We start from the raw sequence: 9,642 nt of genomic DNA on the forward strand, positions 1-9,642 counted from the left end.
CAACCCCGAAAGGAGTGGGCAGAGGGGCTCGTGAATGCTGTGGAAGTGAGCCAAGAGCATTTAGCAAGCCCTTCATGGTAATATCTGCCACTTAAGGAGTCTCCACTCTGTGGAGCGCTTCCAAGTTCTGAAAAGACCTTCTGCTGGGTTAAACAACTTGTCCAAGACCACACAACTAACAAGTAGGAGAGCTGGGCTTGACACATACCTGTGCTGCAAGCTGGTGCTGGGGAACCTTCAAGGCCTCTGGTTACATGTGCCATAACTGCTATGTTTGCACCCCTTCTCATTTTCCATGACCCAGACACTTTCCTAAGCACTATATTTGTGTTGACTCATTTCAGCCTCATAACAATCCTAGGAGGAAAGTGTCTTTGTTATTATCATCATAAGGAAAAGGAAACTGAGGCACAGAGTAGTTAAGTAACTTGCTCAAAGACTGACAGCTAATGAATCTGTATGGTCAGGCCATTCAAGATGGCTGTTCTCTTGCTCCCTATACATCCCCTGCTTGATTGGTCCCTGCTTACTCACATGACTATCCAATACTCTTCATCATAGGGTTTAATCAGTAACTACCTACATGCTTGCCTCCCTGCCCCACCCGCTGGTTTCCCTGGTAACTGATGAGCCGACCTGACATGGTTCCCACTATAAATGGCAGCCTCCTTCTCCCCCGAGTTGTGAAGACCTCTGCCATGCCCTGTCTGCAGTGCACAGTGGGGTGTAGCTCTAGGACCTTTGCTTCAGACGTGTGAGATTCCCTATGTCTGATATCTCTGTCTGTGTCTCTGGGCTCTTTACTTGGTCTTGCAGCTGGGCAATTACAAGGCTTGCAGGCCTGTGGGGTGCAGCCCACCAAATCATAGAGCTGGAACTTGGATAAGGAAGTCTGGCTTCAGCACCCCTGCTTTAGCCATCATGCACCAGTCAGCTATGTTCTTAAATCTGACCTTTCATTTCCTGGGGCTTAGGAAGCATTCCTTGGTTGGTTGAAAAGGGATCAAAGTATAGTTGAAAGGGCTCCGGTGACCAAGTCTGACTTTGACTGAGACTACAGGGCCAGTCAGATAAGTGAAGAGCCTGGGGATGCCTGTGAGACTACAGGTTTTACGTCTGAGGCTTTGTGCCTTAAAGGGGCAGCCACTGCCAGGCATGCAGGCCGAGGACTGCCAGTTCTTCTAATTTTATTTTAAAAAGAACCAGAAATCTGGACTTCAAGCAAAAACTGGAACAGAGGGAGTCAGTCACTGAACCTCCCAGGTTTGGGTCAGTGGTGGGGACAGGCCTCCCTGCCCTCCTGCCATCTCAGGCTTGGTGGGGATTAGCTGGGTTCTGAGGCTCCTGCCACCAAGGGTGAGAGCAGGTGCCCATGCCTCTCTCCCAAAGACATCCCCTCCTGTGCCAGCCCCTGGCTAGGAACCCCCTACCCTGAGACCCCCAGTCCTCAAGGAATTAGCACCTGATCTGGTGGATCAGACCAGGCTGCCAGGCTCCATTGGAACACTTCTTCCCCAGAAACTGTCCTGTCTCCCTAGGACTGCAGCTGTGGAGGGAGGGGCTCCAGCCATACCACACATAGTGCCATGGGCCCAAGGCAGTGGGCACATGAGAAGCCCTGACATTCTTGGGGGTGGAGGGCAGGTCACTGGCATGTATGTACCTTTGACCTCCCAGCCCTCTAAGTCCTTTTGGGAGACAGTTCATTGCATGGAGCTTTAGAGCTGGAAGTCGCCCAATTGCTCATTTACAAAGGAGGAAATAGGTCCCTATAGGGCCATTTTAAAATCTCAGACTTGAACAGACACTTGCACACCAGTGTTCATAGCAACATTATTCACAATAGCCAAAAGATGAAAACAACTTAATTGCCTAGCAACAGATCAGTGGATGAACAAAATATAGTATATGCATACAGTGGAATAGTATTCAATCATAAAAAGGAATGAAATTTTGACATATGCTACAGCATAGATGGACCTTAAAAAATTATGCTAAGTGAAAAAAAAGAAAAAAAATTATGCTAAGTGAAATAAGCCAGACACAGAAGCAATACTGTAAATATTGTATGATTCCACTTATATTCTCTAGAATAGTCAAATTCATAGACAGAAAGAGGTTACCAGGGGCTTGGGGGAGCAGGGAAGGGAGAGGTACTGTTTAATGAGTATGGAGCTTTGGTTGGGGATGATGAAAAAGTTTTGGGTATAAACTGTTATAACAGTTACACAACATTGTGAGTATATTTATTGTCTCTGAATGGTATACTAGTAAATGGTAAAAGCAATAAATACTATTTTATATATATTTTACCACAGTAAAAAAATATCTGAAGCTATCAATACACTTATTATTGGAGTCTGCACCCAAACCCCATATCAAACATGTTAACATTTTAGAAAACTGTACGAGTTGAGGAAGGCAAAGATTCCTATTTCTGGCTATGTTGTGCTATCTTGTAGCAGACCAACTATCCTGCCAAGATCTACTAGGAAAGCTGGATAAAATACAAAAAGCATCTGAGATAGAAGACAGAATAGTGGTCACATCTGGGGAAAGTAGCAATGGAAGAGGGCATGAGAGGGCCTTCAGAGACATTGGTCACTTTCTCTTTCTTAATTTGGGTGCTGGCTTAGTGTATACACTTTGTGAAAATCTGAATCAAACACTTAGTGATTTTGTGCTTTTTTATGTTAATGTTATATTTTAATACAAAAGTTCATCAAAAATCCTATATGAGTTGAATTGATGTAGTGTTATGCCTTTAGATGTTTATGTACTCACACATCCATTCATAAGCTTCTTTTTTTTTTAAGCATTCTTGCAATATGTCTAAAGGACTTGGCACTGTGTCTAAAGGACAAAATGTCCCTAATCTGGAGAAACAATGGAAAGTGCCCACATTTCTCACAGAAGGTTGGACTTGGCAGATTTAGGACTTAGAACTCAGAGCCCCTTCAGGCCAGTGCACTTTCCAGCACACACTACCATCTCTCCCGAAAGCCACATGGTTGAGTGTAGCAAACATGGCAAAGCTAGCACAATTCAGAGAGAAGAACAAGGAGACCAGCTGCCATCTTCCCTGCCCCCAAACAGTTTTCCTTTGTGCTCTCGTTCAAGTCATATCCCTTCTTATACCCACAGCCTCCTAATATCTAAAACTTATTTAGTCACTTAAATATTTGTTGATCTATTATATGTTAAATGCTGTGCTAAAAACTGGAAATGTGCTTCCCTTTCTGTCAAGGTAGAGCAGATAGTCTGAAAAAAATCCCTTTGCTATAAAACTCTAAAAATATCCTCTTAAAATCATGGCTGGTCTGGGGAAGCAAAGCCTAGGGCCAGGGCAAAGTGTAGTCAAGGAACAAGACTGGAACTGCTATAATATCATACCCTCAGTGAAAAGGTAACTAAGGAAAACCCAACCTGCAAAGGCAGAGAGCACGTAAATGTGTTTTTTCAATCTTAACTCTGGGCGGAGTGAGAGAATATCTCCTTCTGAGAATTCATAATGGCAGTATGGCTTTCTTCATGGTTTGGGGGCCTAAAATATATACTTCATATACTAAACATATGGTCCAAAACAATTCAAGGAATATTTTAATTTTAATTGGCACAGCAAATACAAATCTGTCTAGAGAAGAGCATTTTCAATCCAGATTGCAAGGAATTCCTACATGTGCAGTGTCTCTGAAATGAGCTCACAATCGGAAATGACATAATACAGGACATAAAAAGGCACCTTAAGTAAAAAATCAGGAGACACAAATGCCTACAAATACTTAAGCTATAATCATTATAAGATACAAACTATTAAATAATTTTGTTTAATGATAATACAAACTATAAAATAATTTTGTTTAATAAAGAAATAAAAAACCTACTTGAAAGTATGAGTGAGGGGCAAAAGACTATCACAAATTATCAGGAAAGTTGGAAAAACAAAAAAAAATAGAACAACCATAAAAGATAAAAAACACTAAAGAATTTTAAAAAGTCAATGAAGAGTTAAACAGCAGGTTAAATACAGCTAAATAGAGAATAAGTGAACTGGAAGATAGGTCTGAAGAAATTACACAGAATATAGTTCAAAAAGAAGAATGATAGAAGATATAATAAAGAGATTATGAAATAGGGAAAATAGAATGAGAAGGTATAACCCACATTTGATCAGAGTTCCAGAAGATGTAAAGAGAAAATGGAGAGAAGCAGTATGTGAAGAGATCATTACCAATAATTGTTCAGAATGTATTGCAGACATGAATTCTCAGCTTCAAGAAGCAGAATCAATGGTAAAGAGATAAACAAGAAGATAAACAAAAGAAATCCATACCTAGACACATTGCACTAAAACTGCAGAACATAAGAAACAAAGGGATCCTAAAAACAGGCATCTGGCATAGGCCTGACTCACAGCAAACAAAGAACGTTAGCTATTCATATTTTCGTGACTCGATTTTAAATGTTTTCCAGCTTCCATTGTGATGTAGTTTTTGCATTATTTAGAAACTTTTCTTCAAACGTGAGGATTTTGTTTTCTTAATTTAGTTATTGACTTCCAACTTAATTGGACTGACTGGAAACTATAGGTCTATATAGTAGGGATTCATTAGTTGTTGTTGAAAGTTGTCCTATGGTAGTTCATGGTCAATTTTTAAAAAATATTTCATGAACATTGGAAAGAATATATATTCTCTTACTGGTGGGTGCAGGGTTTTATACATATCCATTTGGTCAAGCTTGTTAATTGTGTTGTTGGCATTTTCTATACCCTAATCGTTTTTAATCTATTGAACTCTCAATTACTGAGAGAAGTGTGTTAAAAATCTACCACCATGATCATGGATTTATCCATTTCTCCCTTTTGATTCTATCAGTTTTTACATTACATAATTTGAGGCTCTTCCATTTAGTGAATATAAACTAAACGTTTTCAAATATCTTGCTGGAGAATTGTAATTTTATATCATTATATAACAATCTTCTTTATCTCTAATAATGCTTTTATTCCTTCAGACACCTGTTTCTGATGTTAACAATGCTGCACCAGTGGAACAGTACAGCACTTGTGTTTGCTTGGATTCATATTTGCTTGGTGTGCCATTTTCTATCCTTTTTACTTTTAACCCGCTTTTGCCCTTATGTTTAGGTGTGGCTGTGTCAACAGCATAAAGCTGGATTGTGGGGTTATTTTAAAAATCCAGTCTGACAACCTCTGGCCAGAAACTGCTTGTGTGTGTCTGTGTGTGCGTGTGTCTGTCCTTGTTCCTGGAGCTGGCACAGGGCCTGACACACAGTCAGCCTTCAAGAAATGTTTGCTGAATGTGAAACTGATCCTCACGGCCAGAATGAGAACATAAGGTAATAAGAACTACCATTTATTGGGAACGTACCACATGGGAGGCTCAGCGCCAGTGATGCAAGAGCATGGTCTCAATTATCGTTGAGGGCGGTTGAGGCCCAGGGAGGTCAGATGACCTGCTCAGAGGTCACACAGCCCAGAAATGCCCCTGTGTTTTTTCCTGCATGTCACTCTACCTCTGTTGTAACCAGTGCCCCCTTCACCTTCACACTGCCTGTCCTCCCCAACTCAATGCCAGCCCCCCTAACCCCCAAACCTCTATTGTGGCTCCTTGTTAGACCATGTGGGGTGGGTCCCATGCTGCTAACCTGCCCAGGCCACTGGTCACCAGGGAGGCAGGAAGGAAGGAGCGAGGGCTGCAGGCTTCAGCCAGAGGCTGAGCACCTCCCCCCAACCCCCCTCCGTCTGCAAGCTCAGCCCATAGGACATCTGCTTTAGTTCCCTAGGGCTGCCATAACAAATTAGCACAACTGGGGTGGCTTAAAACAACAGAAATGTGTTCTCTCACAGTTCTGGAGGCTAGAAGTCTGAGATCAAGGTGTCGAAGGGCCACCTCCTTTGGAAGGCTCCAGGGAAGGCTCCCTCCTTGCCCCTTCCAGCATGTGGGCATTGCTGCCTGTCCCTGGCTTGTGCATGTATCACTCCAATCTCTGTTTCCATCTTCATATGCCATTCTCCTATCTGTGTGTCTCTCTGTCTTCATGTGACCCTCTGATAAGGATACCAGGCACTGGATTTAGAGCCAGGCCTAATCCAGAGTGACCTCATCTTAGCTCGATCACCTCTGCAAGGACCCTATTTCCAAATAAGGTCACATTCACAGGTACCTGGAGTTGGAATTCAGCATACCTTCTTGCGGGGACACAATTCATAGCAGCATTTGCTTTCAAATATGATTGTCGACCTTGAGGGTCATGCTGTCTGCAGCCAATCGCCACCCCACAGTGACTCTGGACCCTGTCACCCCCACAAGCTCTCACTCCTCCATTACCTCCTCTCTCCTCCACTGCTCTTCTGGCTCCCTCCCACCAACATCTAAAGGACCACTGGCTTCCCTCACAGCCCTTTGTGACCTCCCACCCTCTCACCTCCATCACGAGGCCCTTTGCGAGAGCAGACTACGTTGGCAGTATCTAGCTTCTCTCCTCCCCTCCTTTCCTCCAGCTGCTAGAATCTGACTTTCCCCATCTAGCCTCTCCCACCATTTCCCAGGAGGTTAGAATTCAGCCAAGGGTGGCCTCGTATAGTTCAATGGTCAGACTCCATTTCTTAGACAGTGTCTTGAAGTCTGCTTTTAGCCCAAGGCCACCCTCCTCTTGCAACCCCCACATCTACAGGGCCCTCTGGGACAGTCACCCTCTCAGCTCCTATTAAGATAAAACAGCTGTGGAAGGTAGCAAGCCATGAGCCATCTCCACGTTCACTCATCTCATTTCTGTCTTGATTAACTCTAGCTGACAACTCCTATTAGAGGCAGGCAGGGTGGCGGGCCTGGGACTGTGTCTGTTCTATTGCTGGTTGGCTATATGCTACTTCTCTGCTTGGAGCCTCAGTTTGCTCCTCCATGAAATGGGAATAATGTGTCTTGGTTCCCAGGGATGCTGTGAGGATGAATGGAGATGATGACATAAAGGAGGTCTGAAGACTGTAACAGGCTGAACAAAGGTGGGCTCCAGAGAAGGCCTAGGCCAGCTGGCCTGGGCCACCAGGAGCTTGGATTTTAGGAACAGTCTTATGGAACCAGGGGGAGCCTTTAGAAGACCCTGCTCAGGCTGAAGGAAGGGAAAAAGAGACGAAGGACCACATCATACACAGGCTGACAGGAGAGTGAGGACATACACACTGTGTTCACTCATTCATCAAACGTTTATTGAGAGTCTACCTTGGAAGCAATACAAGCAAGAATCAGACACAGATATTTACAGTTTTTAACTGAAGAAGAAATGGAGACCCACTCAGCATTCAGTTTGCTATCCTTCACAAACAGAGCACTGTGTAGGGGACCAGGAGGACCTGTGTGCCTGCCCTTGTCCTCCAAGGTGGGCAGAGGAACTGCAGGGAAGCCAGCAGCCTGGAGAGCTAAGAGCCAAAGCAGAGACAGGGCTCAGCGCACACAAGGGAGGGGCACAGGGTAGGACGAGGGAGTGGCAGAGGGCAGGCTGGGATGGCGGCAAAGTCTAGAACATCTGCCTGAGGTTCCAACACCTGGAAGTCTCCATGGAGGACCTGGGAGTGAGGTGACTTGTAAGATAAAGAAAGGCTCACCTGCCACTCTGTCCTGAGGGGAGAAGACAGAAGTGGCAAGGGTCAGAAGGGAAGCTGTTTGGCTCAGGGTGGGGGCGCAGGGAAGTGTCCTGCCCTCTTCAGGAGAGAAAGCTTGCCGAGGCTGAGGGGCTGTCCTCTCTGCAGCCTGAAATGTCTTCCAGCCACGCACCCACTCGCACCTGGTACAGGGTCCACAGCTATATTCCCCCGCCCAAGCCCGAGCATCCTCTCACACCTCTCTCCCACAGGCCACTGAGAGGGCTGCAGTGTGCTGGGATAATGACAATATCAGATGTCCTTGTTATTCATTCAGGCTGTCACCCTCCCTTCCCCTCCCCTCCCCTGCAGCATCCAACACCTGGTCACCCCAGCCTCCATTCACTCATTCAGACCACCTGTTCTTTTGCAGGCACTTGGTTCCTCTGTCACCTCTGTTCCCAGGACACAAGTTGTCATTTGGCCTCTTTGAGCATTTTACCCCCCTTCTTGACACCTGGCAGATGAGCCAATAGCGATTAAAAGCTTGGACTTTGGCTCTCTTGCGTTCTCGCTTCCAAAATGACCAAGAAAAGAAGGAACAATGGTTGCGCCAAAAAGGGCCGTGGCCATGTGCAGCCTATTCGCTGCACCAGCTGTGCCAGATGTGTGCCCAAGGACAAGGCCATTAAGAAGTTCATTATTCGAAACATAGTAGAAGCCGCAGCCATCAGGGATATTTCCGAAGCAAGCGTTTTCGACGCCTCTGTGCTTCCCAAGCTGTGTGTGAAACTACATTACTGCGTGAGCTGTGCCATTCACAGCAAGGTAGTCAGGGATCGTTCTTGCGAAGCCGGGAAGGACCGAACACCTCCGCCCAGATTTAGACCTGCAGGTGCTGCCCCAGGACCTCCACCAAAGCCCATGTAAGGAACTAAGTCCTTAATGACTGAAGAAATACTGTTCTTTGAAAAAGAAAAGACTAAATAAAATGGAAATTATACTTTAAAAAAAAAAAAAGCTTGGACTTTGGAATTAGGAAGCTGCAGTCTGAAATGCTTGCTATACCACTTCACAAGCTGTGTGACCTCAGGCAATTCTCTAACCTCTCTGAGCCTTCATTTCCTCTGAACAGTGTGAATAATACTGCACACCTCAAAATCCTTTGTGAGGACCGAGCATACACAAAGCGCTGTGCCTGCCTCACTGTCACGTGCTCAGCAAATGCCAGCTTGTTGCTCTCCTTGCTCTACGAGCACTGGGGTTTGTTCTTTCCCCTAGAAATCTCATTTAGTCTGCACATCTGTGTATTCATTTCCCTCATGTCCCTCTTCTCGACATCGACTGACAATTCACTTTTCTAGCTCACCCTTTCCAGGCAGTCTTCTCAGAATGCCCTGTCCCCCGTGCTTTCCTCCTCACTGTCCCCCCCCCCCAGTGCTAGGGTCAGGACCGTGCTGAATGCATCCTTGACTGGTTGCTGTCTTGACTGGGTCCTGTTTCCACACACAAGGCAGCTGCAAAATAAAAAGCCTCAAGAGTGCCTGCTCAGAGTGGAACACACGGTCTGAGACTCCCAATATGAATATCTGATCTGACCCTCCCTCCACAGGAGCCTCAGTCCTCTTCTGGGTGAGCAACATGATCCTTTTATGATAAGAACCAGTAAAAGTTCACCCTGTCCTCAATAAAGGAAATAGTTCACAAGAATGAGAGTTAAAGGAACTATTTTGTGGTGAGAAATGACCCTAAAGATAGTTTGCAAGTGAAAAGCAATTAGAAGAGGACACAGAGGGGTAAAAATTAATCATTGATCTGGGAAATGCACAACCTGCTCATTTTATAGATGAAAAACCCGAGATTCAGAGAGACAAAGTGACTTGTTTAAGGTCACACAGCAAGGCAGAGCAAGGACTTCTGACCAGGCTGACTCCAAGTTGAATGTCTTTGCCTCCTACACCCTGGGGTCCACTACATGGTATTTGTGGGGTCATTAGTGTAACTTTCTACAATATTCTTTGAACAGAATGAGTTTAGAG

The 9,642-nt window shown here is 45.0% G+C and overlaps 1 protein-coding gene across 1 annotated transcript; it reads left to right on the forward strand.

Annotated features, from left to right (window-relative positions):
- Nucleotides 1-8,175: 8,175 nt before the first annotated feature.
- LOC105092229 (small ribosomal subunit protein eS26-like) lies at nt 8,176-8,617 on the forward strand. The gene has a single exon (XM_010983882.3). It carries the CDS (start codon nt 8,186-8,188, stop codon nt 8,531-8,533), a length of 348 nt encoding a protein of 115 aa, XP_010982184.2. The 5' UTR covers nt 8,176-8,185; the 3' UTR covers nt 8,534-8,617.
- The last annotated feature ends 1,025 nt before the right edge of the window (nt 8,618-9,642 follow it).

The sequence above is a fragment of the Camelus dromedarius genome, chromosome 29, assembly GCF_036321535.1.
Source record: "Camelus dromedarius isolate mCamDro1 chromosome 29, mCamDro1.pat, whole genome shotgun sequence".
Taxonomy (NCBI): domain Eukaryota; kingdom Metazoa; phylum Chordata; class Mammalia; order Artiodactyla; family Camelidae; genus Camelus; species Camelus dromedarius.